Source organism: Caretta caretta, chromosome 8 (assembly GCF_965140235.1).
Source record: "Caretta caretta isolate rCarCar2 chromosome 8, rCarCar1.hap1, whole genome shotgun sequence".
Lineage (NCBI taxonomy): Eukaryota > Metazoa > Chordata > Testudines > Cheloniidae > Caretta > Caretta caretta.
The window spans coordinates 94933368-94955579 of record NC_134213.1 but is presented as its reverse complement, the minus strand read 5'-3'; the positions used below and the strand labels follow the sequence as shown (position 1 = coordinate 94955579).

Genomic DNA, 22212 nt, shown 5'->3' with positions numbered 1-22212 from the left:
CTGATAAGGTGCATTGTATTTTATTTCTTAATGAACTCTGCTTCAAGCCTTTATACAGTTGTTATATTTTGCAGATTAGCTCTTCAGTCTTTACTTCACCACAAAACTGTAATTGCACCGTTGCTACCACAGAGTATCTTTCCATTTGTGATGTGTGCTATAGGACTGCTCATCACCCCTAGCCCACATTGGAGTTTTATAATTAAAAATATCTTTGTCTTCCTCCATTAAGTGTTTGCATCTTGTGCAGAACTATAGCAATAGGATGCTTTCAAGTACCTGTATCTCTGAGCAGATTTCTCCTCTCTTGAGGACTCTGTGTTGACTGCCAGGAATCCAACAAATCACTATTAGAAATCCCCTAATAATACATGCAAATACCTAGAAGGTTTTGCTCCTGCTTATCTTTGTGACATAATTTATCTCTTCCAATCCTGAACAAATTCTGAGGGTTTGTTTCCTATACTGTACTTCTGGTTTTTGCCAGTTTTATTTTTGATTCTTTCTTCTTCTTTCACCCTTTTAGATGGAAATTCTCCTCCTACATACGAACTTTAGACTTCTGGAGTCCTCGAGCCTTTGAAAGAATAATTTTAAGACTTTATTGGCTTGTTGATGTTATAATTTGATATTTATTGTGTGGTGCCTAGAGACTCCGATTAGGATTGGGTTTCCATTGTGCTATGCAGTGTACACACATATAATGAAAGACATCCCTTGCCCCAAGGATCTTACAATCTAAGCAAAGAAGGAAGCATATCACCTTATTTGATCTGTGCAGACTGAGATTGGTACATGAAAAAGGGCCATAAACCTGTGTTATGCAGGTGGTCAGACTAGATGACCCAAACGATCCATTCTGGCCTCAAAAATCTATGAAGTCACATGTTAAAAGTGCAAATGTTGGACTGAATTCTCCTCCCACTTACAGCTCTGCAAAATAATTGAAGTAAACAGAGTTTCATGAGTATAAGTGAGTCAAGAATTTGGTCCCTAATGTAAAAAGTTAGGCTGTCACATCAAATTAAGCCAATACCTCTCTTTATTATTGCATTTAAATGGTCAGAACCTAAATTTTACGGCATTTCTCAAGTTTTTATCAAAAGAACTTTCCATGGAAAGTTTACTAATATTTATCTAATATTTAAATACATTGACTGTTATAATTAGATTAGCTTTTGCATGCATTTACTTTAGGAACATGAGCTCGGATTAAACTCTTATCAAACAGTATGCATCCATGTAAGCCATTAATGGCTCAGTATAATCTGCAGGAAGATGGGACACTTCTTTGTTGTTGTTGTTTTCTTTTAGAGGAGAGGAGGCAGCATCAAAACAAGATTTTTTTTTCTGCTTAAATTTCCGTCCCACATATTGTATATTTTGGCATCACTCACTGGACAAAACATGTCAGTTATTCTCCATACGCAGCTCCTGTTACCTTCAATTTTGGTGCTCAGCAATTAAGAAAATCAGGCCAATTTTATTCTGCTGTGAAAATATGGACTTAAGAAGATAAAAACGGCCATACTGGGTCAGACCAAAGATCTATCTAGCCCAATATCCTGTCTTCCAACAGTGGCCAATACCAGGCGCCCCAAAGGGAATGAACAGAACAGGTAATCATCAAAGGATCCATCCACTGTCGCCCATTCCCAACTTCTGACAAACAAGAGGCTAGGGACACCATCCCTGCCCATCCTAGCTAATAGCCAATGATGGACCTATCCTCCATGCATTTATCTAGTTACCCTGTTATAGTCTTGGCCTTCACAACATCCCCTGGCAAGAAGTTCCACAGGTTGACCTGGTGCCTCAATACAATAAGGCATCCAGACGTATATATAACGTTAAGCATGTGAAATAAATGGGGCTACTCAACTGCTTAAAATTACACACATGCTTAAGTGCCTTTGGGCACCTCCTTTTGAAAATGTTGGCCATAAAGTCAAACTTTTATTTTCATTATACGACTTTTGCCTAGCCTAAGAGTTGTCATGATTACATGATTTTTCTGAAGGCTGAAATTTCAGTATGATGATGATTCACAACTTCTCTAGTCATGAACCAGCTTCCGCTTGAGATGGTCTTATACGCCATGGTCTTCCTCATATGATCATATATTTGATTAGATGTGAGATATGGGCCAATATTTTCAAAAATGACTAGTGATGTTGGGTGTCTACCTTAAGAAACCCAAAAAGGGGACTAATTTTTGGAGGGCAGGTCCTCAACAGTTCTGGGTACAAGGTCCGCTTAAGGTTGGGTACCCCCAAAAAATCCCTAGTCTTAGATAAGCTTGTCCATGGCAAATTGTACTCAAGAGAAACTCTGGCACCTTTCTGTGAGCAGCTTTCTGCAATGGGCAGAGACTATGGAACAAATTAACTTGAAGGACAATGATTTTTTTAAACATTTTTATTTGTAACAGTATTACATGGTGTGTTACAGAAATTAATGGAAAATTTCTAAAAATTTGTTGGTTTTTTTGTTGAATGCATTACACAAAGTTAAAAATAATGTGTCCATATATGTTAACAAATGGTCATCATCTGAGGTAAAGTTAAAGTAGGTCTAGAAACATACTGCAACAGTCATTTTATCTTTCTCATCTTTATTAAAAAAATATGTGTCAGAATGCAGAAATAAAAATGAATGAAAACCACAGAGTAAACATTTTTGCAAAGAAGGTGCCCAGTACATTATTAGATGATAGGTTTCATCAGACACTTGGATGACTACTGTCTATCAAAATATTTTTCATGACATGTAAAGATCAAGAAACTTCTGGGGATGGTAACAGGATGTTGGGTGGGATTCCCTGGTTTTAAAATTTAAAGTGACAAATTTAGTGCTAGTGAAGGATGAGGGTTTAAACAATTGCACAAGCTGGATCTGTTATTTATCTACAATACTGGTACAGTGCAGACTCCCCACATTCCTCTGCATCTCAACTATCACAAGGAAGGGCAGTCTAGTGATAATAATATGGTAGCTATCAATGTATTTTAAAAAAATATTGGTTAAAAATAAAAAAATGCCCAATGACAATGTGGACTATGGTCTCTCATAAAACTGATCTTAAAATCCCAACCTCATTTAGTTTGTACTACTTTTCCAACCTGAGCCCTACATATGTAATGTCAGTGGATTCACGGAGTCTTGACTCTGCTTTTCCTTCTCTTTAAACATTTTACTGCATAACTGAAAATGTCTTGACTATGGAAAGCTTTGAATGTTTATGAGGAAACAAAATTATTGTCTTCATGGTTCAATACCGCAAGACAAAACCTAAAAACTGTCGTATCGAGGAAGAAAGTAGCACCACTTATTGAGATCAAAATTATGAAAATATCCTTAAAAAAGAAATGCCCCGTGGAAATATTTTTTTCCTTATTTTAATCCCCAAACCACACAATCCATCTGGTTTTGATTTAACTCCTACAGTTAGAAAACTGTTTGCATCTTTCTTCTGATGTGAAAATATGACTTTGCTACAAGTGTCTCTACATGCCTATGGAATATGCACCAAACAATGATGGACCGGAGGATAAGATCTCTTCTCTGCATGGTCATTAGGTCTACCCATATGTAATATGTCATTCATATATCTTCGGTAACTCACAATTCTCTAGTTTAGCTAATTCAAAAGATCAGACTGGAACCATGAGATTTGGGTGTACATATCAACAATCACCAGTTCATCTTTCAGCTTTCTTTGTTTACAGTAAATATGCCGTCTTCTAAACCATTTTTAGCTTATATAGAGATGAAAGAAAGTAAAAGATTTACAACTCCAGGCCTATTTAAATCAATGACAGAAATATAAATCCTAATGTTTCAAGTTAAAAACAAAATCTGCGCAATAAGCCTAAAAACAGATTAATCAGTTGATTTCTTTAATATTTTTTTTTTTTAGTGTTAAACCACTAAATTCAATAGACTGTAACTGCATAGGAACACCAGGAAAACACATTTGACCTGTATAACAATTCTCTGTAGGGCAAAAATATATAGATTCTTTATGAAAATCATGTGCTAACATATGAACCCAAACACGGCACGTTTGCTTCATAAATGTAAAAAAAGGAGCTTTTTAATTCTTCTGCTCTGTGTGTAAACAGTTTGATGACTTCCATTTAGAGATTTCAGAATCAAAGAAATGTCTATGAAATGTGGTTTTTTTTTTTTAATGTGGAGAATGTATACTTGTGTGGAAAAATCTAGATCATAAAATCTTGCGTTCCCAGCAATTTTACGAGTTGCTGACAAGCAAATTGCTGTTGGCAGAGGCACTCCAGCCTCTCTGCCTATTGTAATAAGCATGTGAAAAAACATATGGGATGCAAAAACCACAAACTGGGTTTGCCACGCCTCCCAAGCACTGCAATTTGCTACCTTCTCTACAGTGTAATGGCATTATTAAAAGAATTTTCATAACATTTATATTTACAAAAAAATGGCAACTTTCATTTGAACTCCTTAAAGCCATTTCCCCTTAAACATTTAAAGAGTTTAACGGTGAGATTTTTTTCAAGTTATAAAATAAAAATCCCATTTGAATTTTCCGATGTACAAAAAGTGATAAAGATGAACAATTTGATCACAGAATCAGTTTGTTGTTCCAAAATTCATGCCGTCATTGTCCCATTTATTAAAGTCTGTTTCGTCTAAAATCCATAAACCAGAATTATACCAGAATTATTTGGCAAATGATTTTTTTCTTTAAAAATGGCACACAGAGAAGAAAACACTTGTCTGCATAGCATTACAGCAGCAAGATAGCGAAGAAATAAAAAATATTCCTTTACTGTACTTTGTTTTATGTGTTTCCTAGGAAATAACATATTTTTCACCTCTTTCATCAATGGGATTTGATGTCCTTTTTCCACCCACAGAATGAGTACTCAAACAGAAAGCAGCAATTCTTCCTCACGATGCGCTATAACTTAAACGTCCATTTGGCAATGTTTTTCAACCAGGATGGATAATCAACACAGTTTGATTCTGCGGTTTCAAGTTAAGAATCATTTCCATAGGAGGCATTTTGCTGTTAAATTCTGTTACCCATACAAAACAACAGAATAGGAAATACAAAAAAATAACACAGCCTGTCTTTTTTTTTTAAATATGCCAAGACGGAGGTGAGGTGGGGTGAGGGAGGGGAATATAATGTCAAGAGTAGCCTGATATAAATGACAATGAGAAACATGTCACCATGACATAAAAAGTGCAGACTTGTGCCTGAAAGGCTGTTGAATGATGATGCCACTGCTACATATGGATTCTGATTTTTTTGCTTAAAAGAAAAACAATGGCTAATACTTATTCAATTTCAAATGCCCGTTGTCCAGGTGGAAGGTATCGAAGAGGACAAAAGTTTAAATGAAGAACAAGGAGTAAGATTTCGTACTGTGGGTGCTCAGAACTCAGACGCTTGGCATGGTAAGCGGGGCTCGTTTTTATGTTTGTGCTGCCATAGAAATTTGCCATTCGTTGCCAAAAACTGTCAGGTACGTTTGGTAGGGCAATCCTCTATCCTTTGTCGGACAAGATCAATCGAAATCAAGCATAAGAGCCAAAAGGCCTGTCAGGTTGTAGATTTTCACTTGAGTCTTGAAGCACCACAAGCCTGTAATAATGCTATTTCTTAGGTCTGTTGATCTGGGCGTAGAGAGGTTCTGTTTCCTGAAGACAATAAAAATAAAAATAAGCAGAGATGTCTGAAGACGTTTTTAGAACATCTGCTTGTGAATAGCAATGCATCTAGAGAGAAAACCCAAAGGTAACAGCTAAGGAAATGTTTGCTTGCCTTCATGTGTTGAATGATTATGGCTTCCCAAAGGAATTTTTAAGAAAAAGCAATTCAACATTACATCAGAGAGAAGTTTCAGACATATACTGAGCCTCAATTAAACTTTACCATATGCACTGTACACTGGTTCTCAGGAGGTGTTGGTGAGTATGTGTGTGTGAAGAAATTCAGTAATAATTATATATCTAGATATTCTAAAGTTCATGGGCCAGATCCTTCGGTGGTGCAAATCACCATAACTCCACGGATTTCAGGCTAAGGATCTGGCCCAAACATTACAGCACAAAATATAGCTGGGTATTTTTATATGGTTGATATAGAACTAATGTTTGCTAACAGATAAATTGCTATTGTAAGATGACCTCATGACACTGCAATTAGATTTAAGATGAATAAACTTTACATTTCTACTATATATGTTATGAGTTCCGATATGAAAAACCATGAAAGTTAATTTTGCAGGGGTTGATGATAAGTCTAATTATACCACTACTGAAAGAAAGCATGCTGTTTTGCTCAACAGGTATTTTATTATGAATTTCTTAGAAATAGAAAACTGCCATGTCTTCAGAGTGATATTTCATATATCTGACACTGTGTTTTCTTGATACTATATTCATTCTGGCTGCAAGATATCGTAAGACTGCCCTCTACTTCATTTTCAGAAACTAATCTTTTAAACTGAGAATGACACCTCAAAAGAGAACGAGACAGGCAGAAAGGCTAATTAATGCCACATTGCATTAACTTTCCACACACAATATGATAAATATTCAAATACCATGGTATGAAGTTAAATTTAGCCGTTAGAATCAAATTCACATTACAGAGAGGACAGCAAAAGCTAACATGAAATAAATAAGTTATAGGGTTTGGCAAACTGAACAACTGGCCAATGGGGAATAAGAAAGCTTATTGTGTTGAGTTGGTGGCTACTCATTAGTTGCTAGCCATTACAGCTGCAAAGGTAACCTGCTGAATGTAAACCAACACACGCCTGTCTTCCTGAATCTGCACACACACAGCCTGAAGTGTGAACTATCCACATCTCAAATCCTGGCCTCAGTGTAATGCCCAAGCTGCTGGTCTGTGTGCGAGGGAGTTTCTCTGGAGTTAAGAGAAGGAATCCTTCATTCCCATGTGAATTTGCAGGAGTCGAGCTTTTCCATGGATCCTATATAGCCTCAGCCTCAGTGTTGATTGTGCTTTTATGGAGGAACAATGGCTGGCTGGAACCACTTTTCTCACTTTCAGTCACTGCTGTGTCCCCCATTTGCAGAGATCCCACACACATCTAGGCTTCATGGCTCATGGGGATTTCACACTCCTGGTACAAACTCATAAAATCCTGCCCTACTGTTAAACTCTCCATGGCTGCAGACCAGTGGGATGTGGTTTTCCCATAATGTGTGAACTGCTTCTATACATCTCAGTGGAAGCCCATCTGTCTCTCTGTGCCCGTCTTCACTTTACTCCTCAAAACAGCTGTACGTTTCAAAGGTTCGAGCTGTCCCTCTCCTACCCATGCCAACCCCGAGCTAACTATGGCAACTGGTGAACAGTAAGAAAAATCTTCTCCTGAATGATTTGGTTAAGGGGTGAAGCAATTATCTACAGTCAGAAGCACACATATGTTGTGACCTTGAAAAACTGAAGGTACGCAGAAGAGGTGACCAGAAAAATGGCTCATATGCTCTGTTCTGAAGAACACCCCACCTGCGCTGAATTTTCATGCACAGTCGACACAGAACTGGCAGAATGATCCTGGCTAGTCCAGAGAAAATCAGTACTAATAACATGAGAAATTTAACGCATGATAGGCCACTCTCCTGGCAGTTGCTGGTCCTGGGGTAGGGGAAAAAAAAAGGGACAATTAATCCAGGACAAGAATTCCAGTTATTAAATGCTACAAAGAAAAAAAATCTCTGAAAATGTCGTGGGTGCTTATTAAAGCTGTCCTCAAATAGCTCTAACTTATGCAGATGCACTTAAGTGGCAGATCCCCAAGATCTCACCGACCTTGTAATCATATAGGAGATTTACATATATGTCAGGATGAACTCTTCTTCAAGAGTTTCTCCAGCGTATTAGGCATAAAGAGGCAAAACATTAGATGTGCCTAACTTATTACTTTCACCCAGTGTTCATCTGGAACATACATTTAAGGTGGCCAAAGTAATCATAATGCCACTCTGATTTCATTTACATTTTTTTTCTGTTCTCCCAGAGCCCTGGCAGATAAAGGATGGGGTTAGGCACTTTTGTCTCTCCTCCTTTAATAGGGTTTCCCTTACTAGTGCCAAAGCAAGATTCCAGCTGATCTCCTCAATAAGAAATTCTGTTTTTGTCAGAGACAGAGAATGATCTCCTAAGATTAGTCTGAGAAAATTCAGAGAGTGGTTGTTGACCATACCCCAGCAGTGAAGAATTAACAGCAATGCTTTAGAGAGGAGCAAAGGACAGCACAAAGGGACAGAAAGGTCCTGAAAATAAAAAATAAAAAAAGAAGAGAGGAGAGCAGATTCTAAAGAGCATGCTCATCTCATCCTCTCAAGACCACAGGTAGCCCCTCCTCACAAACACCACACATGTAGGGCTCTGTGGGTGTCCCTGCCAGACGGATGAGGGAAGCAGAAATGAAAAGCGGTCTTCTTACAGAGTGCATTCCTATCAAAACTCAGATGAAATACTACTTAAAGGCAACCAAACTTAATGATTCTCATAGCAGCATTAACCTTTACTCTAAGCTTTCTACCTTCCTCCCAATGAGGGATGGTAGGATATTGGTAACGGCAGAAAGAGCAAATGGGAGAATGACTCTTGAGTGAGGCTCCTGTCAGGGAAAATAGGAGCCTGAAAGTAGCACGGAGGGTTGACAGTTCATGCAGATGTCTTGAACCTCACAGAGTTTTCCCCTTGTATGAGACAGGATGGTTGGACCCAATGGCAATATCAGAAAAATGCTGGAATATCCAGTTCCTATAGGTAGGGCCCTACCAAATTCACGGCCATGAAAAACGCATCATGGACCGTGAAATCTGGTCTCCTCCTGTGAAAGCTGATCTTTTGTGTGCTTTTAGCCTAAACGATACAGATTTCACGGGGGAGAACAGCTTTTCTCAAATTGGGGGTCCTGACCCAAAAGGGAGTTGCGGGGGGTTTGCAAGGTTATTTTAGGGGGGTTGCGGCATTGCCACCCTTACTTCTGCGCTGCCTTCAGAGCTGGGAGGCCGGAGAGTAGTGGCTGTTGGTGGGGTGCCCAGCTCTGAAGGCAGCGCCCCGTCAGTAGCAGTGCAGAAGTAGGGGTGGCAAAACCGTACCATGCCACCCTTACACTGCGCTACTGCCTTGAGAGCTGGGTGGTTGGGGAGTGGCAGCTGCTGACTGAGGGCTCAGCTCTGCAGACAGCAGGGCAGATGGCTCTGCCTTCAGAGCTGGGCTCCTGGCCAACAGCTGCCGCTCTCCAGCTGCCCAGCTCTGAAGGCAGAGCCACCAGCAGCAGCAGCGCAGAATTTAGGGTAACAGTACTGCAACACCCCCCCCCCCCCCACAGTAACTTTGCGACCCCCCCCCCAACTTCTTTTTGGGTCAGGATCCCAACAATTACACCATCGTAAAATTTCAGATTTAAATAGCTGGAATCATGACATTTACTATTTTTAAAATCCCATGACCGTGAAATTGATTAAAATGTACAGTGAATTTGGTAGGGCCCTAACTATAGGGGGAAACTGAGCTTCTGTGCACTGAACAGAAATGGATACTTCTTTTTTATTGCTAAATATTATTTGAAGTGTTCCATTGACATTAAGATGTGCAGTTTATCATAGATGCTTTAAAAAGTGACTCTCCCAATCCATATTTGCAATCAATAATCAAATTAGTGTTTGGCTCAACCCTACTCAGATGCCAGTGTATGGCTACTTATTGTGGACAGTGTCTGTTAAATACAAATGACTGTGATTATAAATGTTCAATGAAAAAGGATATGGGCACCCAAGTCAATTATTTGAGAAAAGGGCCTGGCCTATTAGGAAGTAGGTCCAAAATGTTCAAAGATAGGTGCCTGAAATGAGACATCTAAATCCATATCTGGGAAACTAAAGTAGTACCCTGTATTTAGAGGTGATGAGTGCCAATCTCACTGGGAACTGTGGATATTCAGTACCTCTGAAAATCTGGCCATTTATTTAGGACCATAACTTTAGGCCCCCAAGTTTAAAGAAGTTTGGCCTACTTACCCTTGATTGCAATGAACAGTATGTTTTTCAAAAAATAACTACATATTTTTGTTGAAGTTATACCTCATACTTCAATATTTCTTTTTAAGGGGTGTTTTTTGTAATAATCGATACCAAAAGCAAACAACATGCATTCATTTGGGTGACTGTTCACAGCTCTGGCTTAGAACTGTATCAGCTAACTGGATGTAAACATTATAAACATAATTCCATTTTTAATGTATTACTAATATGTTCTCCTCAAACAAATCAGTTACCGTAGGGCATAATCAACAAGTGTCGGTATCAGGGTGGGTTTGTGATGTGAGAGTATGCACAAGACTTGCGGGTGTTCATTGGCAACTTTCTGCAGTTCTCAAGTGATCATTTCAATATACATTGTACATGTACAATGCTGCATAAAAGATGCATTACATTCTACAGTTGCTGTCCTCTCAGATTTCTTTAACCTTGCTCCTCTCATGCAGATTTTCAGCACAGGGTTTTCCTTCTGGCTAGGTGATCAGTAAGCACAATCTCAGCAGATAAGCTTCATGAAATGAGACTGGACTTTCTGATCATCCAGCCTGTGCTGAGAATCTGCAGCAGAAAAGGGAGGTTAAGGGAATCTGGGAGAACAGCACTCTGGAGTGTAATGTGTCTTTGATACAACATGCTTTGTGTGTATAAAACCCAGATTCAATAAACCAGGCTCTAAGGGACCTGACAGCAGTCAAAAAGTATAAACCCTGGTGTAATAGAAGGGCTTGTCCTATTCTTCTACTGATGCTTAAGGTATTTTTCAAAATAACTTCAATTGTGTTTAAATTCCAGTAGCTGTGTAAATTTTACTCCAATCATCTATTTAGTTAATATTATTTGATATTCAGTGTTTTGGATGTTATAGTGACTATGTCAGACTGGAAACATTTTCCAATGTCCAACATTTAATTAACTATTAGAATTTTAAAAGGCAAGTCACTTAGTATCTTAGTACAGACAACTGTGAGGACAATCCAGAAAGAAAATCCCACCCTCTTGGTCCTGGTGTAATTTAGGGTTGCTATGTAGAATTGCACTGCTGCCATTTTTTTTCCTGTTCAGGTTCTTTGGAGAATACCATGGTGAAGAGGTGACTGGGCCTGCAAAGGGCAAAATGGGACTCTTCATGATTTCCTTTCAGTGGACGTTCCAGAGTTTACAGCCAACTGCAGGGAAGGAGCTACCACCAACCCTACGAGTTTCTATCTAGGCTCTGATTGAGTTTATTGAATTAAGCTGAACTGATGGATCCTGGAAAGAGGTCTCTGAGATGTTGTGAGTCTATTCTGTTTTGAGATTCCTAATACAATGCCAGAACCTTGAAGTTGATGGAAAGCCAGGGCACGCTGGGCAGCATCAATGTATTATACCCTCTATGGTTCATCATCTTGCTTAGCATGGATTAACAGCTGGCTTATAATAGTCCATCCTGGAACTGATAAACCCAGTAAGTACTTTTGTCAAGGAGGACACATGTTGTTTTCTGACCACCCAGAGATGGAAGCCAGGAGTCAACCAGCTAATTGTTGGACTACTGACATATGTCAGTGATGACAACAGCATCATGAGTTTGACTTATTTCAAGATCTTATAGTTGTCTGCACACACCTCAGACAGCAGTTGCAGAGCTTTTCTAGGAAGGATTGCTCCAGGAGAACGTGATCAGCTCTAGTCACAAATATTTTGAAGATCTGCCGAGAATCACTTCTAAGATTCACATACATGAACACTGGGTAACAAATCATTGCATCCGTATTTGTTCCATTACTTTAAATAGCTTGTGTTGAAATAACCATGGTGCCAAAGAACATCTTACACTTTTTCAGAGCTTGCTCACTGTCAGACCTTACTCTTCTTTACGAATTAGTCCCAATAGTCCACAAAGGACTGTATTATTTTTGTGGTACTAGGATATCAGGGACTAGGGTTCAGATTCAAATGACCTAGAAGAATTACTTCCACAGTTAACATGTATATTCTTGAGATGCCAGTCATGGATGAACCAAATACATTGATGTCAAAAAGCCAAAGGTCCCTTTGTCCCTTCTCACACTCTTACTTGCATTGACTTTCACCACTGAAACTATCCAGTGTTGCTTGATAATAGATCAATATGCTGATACAGATTACAAGTCCCTGCTGATGTAGAGTTAGTGGCTGAACTTGAGATATACTGAGGACCAGCAACTTCCGCATCAGTAAGAGTTGCAGGTACTCAACATATCTCAGGATCAGGCCCATACTTTTTATACATGGTGATGGTATCCACAGGGACTAAAGCAGAATAACTGAAAATCCCTTTTCTATTGTCAATACTGCTTTGACTAGGCAACGGAGAAGTAAGATATGTAGCTTATTTTACAGAATTTTAGCTAAACAAATATTTTCTTTTTTCTTCCCCTTTCACTTTGGTAATCTAGAAAGAGAAATAGGATTATGCCACCTCAAGCATAAATCAAAACCCAGTTAATGAAAGCATTCTTTTTATACACTGTTTTTCTCCTCCTTTCTGTACAATCACTTCACATATTTGCTTTTCTCAACTAGAGAGAAAATGACTGGATTAAATTCTTATTAGGAATAGCTCTGCAGATACTCAAGCTTCCTTTAGCTGTGAAGTCAGGCCTGCCTGCTTTTGGTCTCAAACAACAGTGGGGCAAAGATTTAACTTATCAATAAATACCAGATTTACCTAAGCACTCAACAGCCATTACTAAACAAGTTAGTTGTGACAACAACTGCTGTGTGATAAGAAGTTGGAAAGATTCAGTTTAAAACTACAAGAGGATGAGAGGAGAAATACAGACATGGAGATAGCAACTGAAAAATGCCAACTTAGTCTAAACGAGAACACCTAAGACTGCAAGGAACTGAGAAACCAAACGGTTAACATAGGAAATAAATCAGATTAAGAAATATCAGTTGGTGACTATACTGTACCTGAATACACTGAGATAGAAGATATTATATGTGCAGAGCTGATTATGAAGATGCTGGGAACAGATAAATTCTGAAATCCCTTCATAATGCATCATAGAATGCCCTGTTCTTGGAAAGGACAAGGTGGGTGACGTAATGTCTTTTATTGGACCAGCTTCTGCTGGTGAAAGAGACAAGTTTTTGAGCAGTACAGAATTCTTCTGGTCTGAAAATGAGTTTTGTGTAGCTCAAAAGCTTGTCGCTTTCACCAACAGAAGCTGGTCCAATAAAAGATATTACCTCACCCACCTTGTATTGCTAATATCCTGGGACCAACACAGCTAAAACAACACTGCAAACAAAATGTTCTTGGGAAGTCCATTCATCCCACTTGTATATTATGCGATTCTTGCAATAAAGAACTAGGTTCTGAAATGACCATGTGATCTCATCTACCTTTTAATGTAAAAAACCAGCCTCTACACAGACTGTAATCCTAGGTCTTCTTTTGTACTAGAATATGTTTCTCATTACAATGAGGCTAAAAAATGCTTGGCCTGACATATACGCTATTTTACGTGTTGAATTAAAAATTCTCCTTGGAGTCTCTCCAGAACTTAGGCCTTCCCTCCCCCCCCCCATCATTGATGATACAATGTTTCTGTGTAAGAGGAACTGATCCTAGCAAGTGGATTTCTTCTAGTCTGCTGTTGAATGGTACTGAATTGAGACCCTATGGTATTTAGATTGTAAGCTCTTTGGGGCAGGGACTGCATTTTTGTTCTGTGTTTGCATACTGTGTACCACAACAGGGCCCTGGTCCATGACTAGAGCCCCTAGACATGACTACAATACAAATAATAAATAACAATGATATTTTATATTGCCCAGAGTTATATGATGTAATGATAATGTGTGTTAACTTGAATAGGTTGAATTGTGAAACATGTACTTTTGGCTAGGCCCAAAATGAATGACAACATTGAAATCAACCAGAAGTTGTGGTTATAATTTGTATCACTGTAGTGTCTAGGAGCCCTAGTTCTCTCCATTGTGCTTGGCAATATAAAAACAGAACAAAAAGACATCTCTGCCACAAGGAGTGTACAATCTAATGTAGTATGTAACAATCGACTTTGATGGTTGTCACAAGCAACCTGCAGTAGCCTTGATAAGCAAAACTTGTATGAAATGCACAAGCCATCTTTGTATCAGTCAACAAACGAGAAGGAGGAACTCTTCATTACTGTCAGATAGTTCTGAAAATTATCTTGACCCTGATAATCATCAATAAACATTTGTTCATAAATCTGTAGATGTACTTTGCAGAGACACTGTAATATGGGGAGAAGGCCCAGATCTTCAACCTCCAATTAAAGTTCACAATGGGGGAATCCTGGAAAGGTACAAAGCTGGCATAGCTGGCTTATTGCCAGCCTCTAGCGGTACCCGACTCCCCAGTGCAGGGGTTGTGTCAATGCTGGCTGGGGCAGAAGGGAGCAGAAAAAGGTGGATCTGAATTACCATGTGGTCCACCAACCCCTGCTGGTGGAATGATCCTTAGGGAGCAACTCTAGCTCATTTAAATTAGCCTTCTGGGTGCTCTGACTTGACCTGTGGTGGATTCCACCACTTGAACATCTTTGGACCCAATTTAGGGAGGCATAAAGATGGCTTAGAGCCACTTTTGCTTCCCCTCACACTCATCCTTATGCCACTGAAGACTGGTGTGATGCTTTTTGCACTGCATTATTTATGGTTAGTAAATAGTCGAAATGCCCCCAAAATGTACCAAAGCAAAGTTATCTTAAATTCTTTCACCAGATTTAATATATTAAGCAAGTGGGCTCCTAAAGCAACTATTCATTTTCAGAAGAGACAACTTATTTATGCTTAAGATACATAAGTAGCTGTTGAATATAGTGCAGTATCTAGACAAAAATGAAAATCATTCTATCAATGTAAGGGATTTGTTCCAGCAGCAGTGTGCTGAGAAACAGAAGCTATAGTAAGTCACATATTTGAGTGTTAAAAAAATATGAATGACAAAAGAGCACAGCTAATTAAACATATTCTTCAAATCGTAACGTTAAAACATATTTGGATGGAAAGACAATGCTCAACAACCGGAATCACTGTACCTTCACTGTCTCTTTGCAAAACATATATACTGGACTGCAAATATCTCTGAGTGTCTCACAGAACTTTCACTAAGTGCTACATTTCCAATGTGTTCTGTAAGGAAAAAGATGCAAAGATCATCTCCCCCATATAACTGGATTTAACACTGTTTTGTGTCCTGGTCAATTAATGAAAATCATCATACCTAAAATGTGCATATGTAAAATCGCCATCACTTCCTGATGGTTTTAATTTGACATTGGAGATAAAAAGCCAAAAACTTCAACTTCAGTGTTACATTTTTGATACACAGATGATAATAAATGGAGTTCTTCAAGTGCTCTACCACACTGATTTAGGGGGACGTGCGGGCACATCTTTATTTATTTATTTTTTAAAATTCCTTCCAGTGAGCAAGTTGTTTTATTCCACTGAGTCTGTTACATCTGTGCAAATACCAGTATCATTTTTATCTAAGATAAACTTCTGCACAACATATTGAGGTTTACTAGTAATAGCTGAAATTTCTGTATTTACTCCCTAAAATTCTGACATCACTTAAAAACAAGTCTGCACTCACAGTACATTTGTTTGAACCAGTGATACTCAGACCTCATGATTCAGGAGCCAAATTAGCGATCAACATTACCCGAAGGAGCCACAGCGGTGTGAACTCATTGTTTCATTTACTACAGTACTATTCATATTTAAACAGTGTGACTGGAAATATCTAATTTATGTGTGTATTTTTTTTTCCTCACAGCAAATAAGTTAATAACTTAATGCAAGTTGATAACTTAAATGGCTAATAACATAGTAAAAGCCTCCTGATCAGTTCATAACTTAGACCGGTTAACAATTAAATCACACACGATTTTAATATCAGGTGCTGCAAAGAGCCGCAGGAGACGCATTAAAAAGCCGCTTGCGGCTCGCCAGTTGCAGAGTATCACTGGTTTAAAGCATGTAGGCAGCTGCAACAGAGAAGTGCACAACGTGAAACACTTAGCAAACGGCAAAAGCCATGCAAACCACTGAGGATGAGGAATAAATAGGGGGTGGGAGTGGAGAGGGAAAGGGAATGATGTAGTAAAGGAAAAATAAATGATGCATCCATGGGAGCGATGGTAGGCATTGGTAAAAGAATAAGTGAACACCTCAAGATGGAGAGAGAAAAAAAGGACAGATACCTACCCCAACCTGCGCTATCTAGCTACCGACCTGTGGACTTATAGTATCACCAGTAGGCTCACCAAATGGATCACTGTTGGAAGAGGCCTGAGATCCATCAGGCTAGAATACAAGAACATAACACCTTTTTTCTCAACAACAGGAAGTGAAAAGGCAGTAAGAGGTTATTTTCATGCTAGGGACACATTCTATCACGTGCAGCTACTGTACGTTTTAAAACACAAAGGGTGAGATCCTACAATTAATGTGCTTTCAAAATTTGCAAGGACTTCAAATGGGTGTTGCATACATAAAGGCTCTGATTTAATGCCTGTTGAAGGTGATAAAAGAGATGCCACGACTGCAATAGGCATTGGTCAGACCCAAAATGACTGCAGGCCCAGTCCCTGAAAGCAGATCTTTGACTAAATTCATGAGCAAATCTATGTGAATCAGAGAGAGTCTAATCTTGTGTAATTTATGCCCTCTTCTATCCCCTCTGCATGTAAATTACAGCAATTTGGGCTCTGTCTAGCCTTTCTTTGACTTAAACTCAAAGCCAATTACCAGAGCATTTTATGACATACAATCCCCATTTAGCCAACCTTTGACTTTGGCCCACTGAGTCTCACTAAGTGTAATGGAATCTTAGTGGAGAAAAATCATATACTAAAGGCCCACAAGTAAGGTATGTAACAAGAATAGCAACTAGCAAGAAAATGTAAGAATGTGTAAGTCAGTGTGGGCCACAGTGTTTTAACATATATACTCTTACACCTTCTTCTGCTTCCTTGGCATGTATGTTACATCAACCTGAAGTCCCTTACACATCCGTAAGTGGTGTAAGTACTTTTATGGATGTTTGAGGGTAACTAACTTACACCGCTTTACATATCACCTCGGAGTCTGGCTCCTTAATATGAATACATACTATTGTAAATATCTTGTTAATGTTCGATAGCTATCAAACCCATACTTGGAAATGAACGTTCTCTGCAACTTCCCTTAAAAAAAATCCACCAATCCTGTTGAAAAATCTATTTGACATTTCCAGCTAACTTTCAGTTACTCCCTGATATTTTCTAGCTAGAAAAGTCTAGTTAGTATTAGGAGTCATGCTACTCACAGCCTCCTGCTCTTCACTTTTGCTTGGGCTTTCAAACCCCTCTTCGAAGAGGTCATCTGCAGTAGGATCACTGGTATGAGACACGGATGATTTTGATGGAGAACTCTGTCTAGGAGCAGGGGTTGGAGCTAAACAAAGATGACGGCAATAATAATAGGAAATCAATTCATTAAATTTGTTCAGATGGACACACTATTGAAAATCTAGTCATACTTAAACCCCCCAATTATATTATTCCTAAATTGCTTGTTTTCTGCTAAGATGTGTTTTGTAAAATGAAGCAAACAAAATCATAGTCTATAGACTGAAAATTATAACAAAAATGTCACCAACTCCTTATTTTTATTCCGAGCTTTAAATTCATTTACCCCAACATAAGAAAACTCCACAAATCAGTGTTCGAATTCTGTGATTTGAAACAAACAAAATTAATGTAAAACCTATTTCCTCTGTCAGCCTTTTCAGAAACTAGGATATTTGTTTTTAGACCAGATGGATGTCGGGGGAGCTTTTGACCAAAAAGAAATTTCAAATGCCAAGAAAAAGATATTGATGGTGGATCTTTAGGTAGACTGAAAACACAGGGCTTGTCTATATGGAGACACAGTGCACGGAAAGCCGGGTTGTAAATCAGCTGCACTCTAGCCTGAAATAGCAGTAGGTCAAAGCAATCTACAGAACGAATAGTGCATGGCAGCAGCATCCACCCAGAATCAAAGAGAATCATAGAAGATTAGGGTTGGAAGAGACCTCAGGAGGTCATCTAGTCCAACCCCCTGCTCAAAGCAGGACCAACCCCAACTAAATCATCCCAGCCAGGGCTTTGTCAAGCCAGGCCTTAAAAACCTCTAAGGATGGAGATTCCACCACCTCCCTAGGTAACCCATTCCAGTGCTTCACCACCCTCCTAGTGAAATAGTGTTTCCTAATATCCACTCTAGACCTCCCCCACTGCAACTTGAGACCATAGCTCCTTGTTCTGTCATCTGACACCACTGAAAACAGCCTGGTTCCAACCTCTGGAACTCCCCTTCAGGTAGTTGAAGGCTGCTATTAAATCCCCCCTCACTCTTCTCTTCTGCAGGTTAAATAAGCCCAGTTCCCTCAGCTTCTCCTCATAAGTCATGTGCTCCAGCTCCTTAATCATTTTCGTTGCCTTCCGCTGGACTCTCTCCAATTTGTCCACATCCTTTCTGTAGTGGGGGGCCCCAAACTGGATGCAATACTCCAGATGTGGCCTCACCAATGCCCAATAGAGGGGAATAATCACTTCCCTCAATCTGCTGGCAGCACTCCTACTAATGCAGCCCAATATGCCGTTAGCCTTCTTGGCAACAAGGGCACACTGTTGACTCACATCCAGCTTCTCGTCCACTGTAGCCTCCCGGGTCTTTTTCTGCCAAACTGCTGCTTAGCCAGTTGGTCCCCAGCCTGTAGCGGTGCATGGGATTCTTCCATCCTAAGTGCAGGACTCTGCACTTGTTCTTGTTGAACCTCATCAGATTTCTTTTAGCCCAATCCTCCAATTTGTCTAGGTCACTTTGGACCCTGTCCCTACCCTCTGGCATATCTACCTATCCTCCCAGCTTAGCGTCATCCACAAACTTGCTGAGGGTGTAGTCCATCCCATCATCCAGATCATTAATGAAGATGTTAAACAAAACCGGCCCCAGGACTGACTCCTGGGGCATTCTGCTTGATACCAGCTGCCAACTAGACATCGAGCCGTTGATCACTACTGGTTGAGTCCTACGATCTAGCCAGCTTTCTATCCACCTTATAGTACATTCATCCAATCCATACTTTTTTAACTTGCTGGCAAGAATACTGTGGGGAATCGTATCAAAAACTTGCTAAAGTCAAGATATATGACATCCACTGCTTTCCCCATATCCACAAAACCAGTTATCTCATCATCAAAGGCAATCTGATTGGTCAGGCATGACTTGCCCTTCGTGAATCCATGTTGACTGTTCCTGATCACCTTCCTCTCCTCCCAGTGCTTCCAAATGGATTCCTTGAGGACCTGCTCGATGATTTTTCAGCGACTGAGGTGAGGCTGACCGGTTTGTAGTTCCCCGGATTCTCCTTCTTCCCTTTTTTAAAGATGGGCACTATATTTGCCTTTTTCCAATTGTCCGAGACCTCCCCCGATCACCTTGAGTTTTCAAAGATAATGGCCAATGGCTCTGCAATCACATCAGCCAACTCCCTCAGCACCCTCGGATACATTGCAATCGGCCCCATGGACTTGTGTATGTCCAGCTTTTCTAAATAATCCTTAACCTGTTCTTTCACCACTGAGGGTTGCTCACCTCCTCCCCATACTGTGCTGCCCAGTGCAGCAGTCTGGGAGCTGACCTTGTCTGTGAAGACCAAGGCAAAAAAAGCATTGAGTACTTCAGCTTTTTCCACATCATCTGTCACTAGGTTGCCTCCCCCATTCAGTAAAGGTCCCACACTTTCCCTGACCTTCTTCTGGTTGCTAACATACCTGTAGAAACCCTTCTTGTTACCCTTCACATCCTTTCCTAGCTACAGCTCCAATTGTGCTTTACACCCCTGCATGGTTGAGCAATATTTTTATACTCCTCCCTAGTCATCTGTCCAAGTTTCCACTTCTTGTAAGCTTCCTTTTTGTGTTGTAAGCTCACCGAAGATTTCTCTGTTAAGCCAACCTGGTCACGTGCCATATTTGCTATTCTTTCTGCACATTGGGATGGCTTGCTGGGCTGTACTCAGTGGTGGCAGATGACAGATTATTTAGTTGGTGTTGGTCCTGCTTTGAGTCTTCTATGATTAGTGTTATTAAGTTCAATCTAGCTTCTATGCAACTCAGTAGACACCTGTTGGCTTCCATGGGAGTTAGATCTATACCAGTGTTAGCACTCGTATAATGGAATCTCTTTATAAACAATTTTTTGCAACTCCACAGTATTAGCACATTTATGCACCTAGAGTGAAATTCACTCCAGTACGGAGGGCCTGAAGAAGGCCTATTCAACACTTAAATCCTACTGAAGTCTCCAAAAATACAGCTGGAGTGGGACTTAAAATGGCCCCCTGTAGGGATGAATTTCACGCCTACTGAGTGAATATTTTCTCATCAATATTTTTAATATTTTCCAAACCAGTTTAAATGTGCTTAGTTTAGGCATATTTTGAAGAGCAGACCTATTACTGTTTTATTAAAAATTAAATTTTAGCTTTCAACCTTTGAAGTTGTTGATTTCAATCGCCTCTGTAATTTGTAGCTTAAATCATGTTTCCCTAGCTCCAGGATGCCACTAACAAGCTTGATCTTGCATGAAGATACTAAGCTCACGTGTAGTCCAACATAGTACACCAGAGAAAAGGGAAAAGCTTTGAGGAGTCGGTCACATTTGAGGAAGAGACTGCGACTGGAAGGATTTGGGTACTTACGTGAATTTGTAGATGGCGTTGTAGAAGTCACAGGAGTCAAATTTAATTGAGAGATGTCAAAGTCATCACAATCATCTGCATCCTGTGCCATCCCGACTTTGTTAAAATAGCTGGAGAAGGCCTCTGAGGTACAACTGAGGGAAGGCTGGTCTGGTTTTCGTGATGGCACTGGCGGAGGCTGAGCCATCTGGAAATCTTTGAACATTTCTTTTCCCATTTTCTGTCTGGGCCTGTCTGTCTGTGGACTTGATCTGGTGGAATCGCTTGTGGGTGGAACAGTAGCTATGGGAGCAATGGTACCTTGAAACATGGCTGCTTGTAAAGGCATAACAGTTTGTGTTGGCATGAAGGCAGTTGGTTGGAACTGACCAGCTACAGATGGCCATGGTTGCTGGGTAGGAGAAAAAATACCAGGTTGGCCCCATGCTATTGGCTGTCCTCCCTGCATCACCTGAGCAACTGGAGGCTGAGCACTCATGGCCAATTGTTGTTGAACGAGGGGTTGCTGTCCCCAGAAGGAGGGCAGGACAGCTCCCATTGCAACATAACCTTAAAGAATAACAACAGGATTGTTTTAGCGCATGAACATGAACAGCAAGAGGATGTGGTACAGGAAACACTGTTAGTCAAAAATACACAGACTGTGTTAGGAGTCACAGGGACTTTTACCAATTTACATCACTTCCTTAAATGTGTCAATCCTGTGCTCTTGGCAGGTGTACAGACAGTTCAATAAATAAAGCGTAACTGGACTGACTTTAATAATAATCCTCATCCCCACTCATTAGGGAAAAAAAATTATTTCCCTCCTCCTCAAATCACATGAATCCTCCCCCTTCCCATAAACTAGAGAGAAAAGGTGGCATGTTGGAACACAGTTTGCCTTGAAAATCAGCTAACCTGGGTTTTGGTAGACGAAAGAGTAACGTGAGCGCCAGAGCAGAGGACTCCTCTCAAAAAATGCCATCTTGTGTAACTCTACCCCACTTCTATGCTAGATCCGCAGAGAACAGGAGTCTCTTACAGCCTCACTGAAGAACTCTACCTTGTTAGCTCATGCTATAGCAGCTCATGCGTTTTGCTCTGGAGGTCCCTGATTCAATCCTTAGTATGTTGGCCCAGATGGGAGCCATCAAATTTACCGTTCCGGTTCAAGCCAGACGACGGTTAGCTCAGGGGCCTGCTTTGATTGCAACTGCTACTGTATCTCATGATAATAGAGGTTTTCTCTGAGGGAGGCAGGACTCAAACCATTAAGGCCTTTGTAGAGGAAAACCAACCTTTTAAATTGCACCCAGAAATGGACACAGTGCAGATTATGAAGCACATGGGCTCCCTCTGAGAAGCAACCCTAAGTAAAGGAATGGCTAAATTTC

At 40.0% G+C, this 22212-nt stretch overlaps 1 protein-coding gene across 21 annotated transcripts in view; it reads right to left on the bottom strand.

Annotated features, from left to right (window-relative positions):
* Positions 1–2594: 2594 nt before the first annotated feature.
* DAB1 (DAB adaptor protein 1) overlaps positions 2595–22212 on the bottom strand; it is a 697001-nt gene continuing 677383 nt past the window's right edge. For 20 of the 21 annotated variants that reach the window (XM_075131817.1, XM_048860469.2, XM_048860464.2 and 17 more), the window contains 4 exons: positions 20837–21385; positions 17414–17541; positions 16312–16410; positions 2595–5688 (listed from right to left, as the gene is read on the bottom strand). In XM_075131817.1, coding sequence (XP_074987918.1) covers positions 16327–16410; positions 17414–17541; positions 20837–21385 — 761 coding nt within the window. In that variant the 3' untranslated portion in view covers positions 2595–5688; positions 16312–16326. The remainder of the gene's footprint in view (positions 5689–16311; positions 16411–17413; positions 17542–20836; positions 21386–22212) is intronic. The other variant, XM_075131816.1, reaches the window with a different exon arrangement.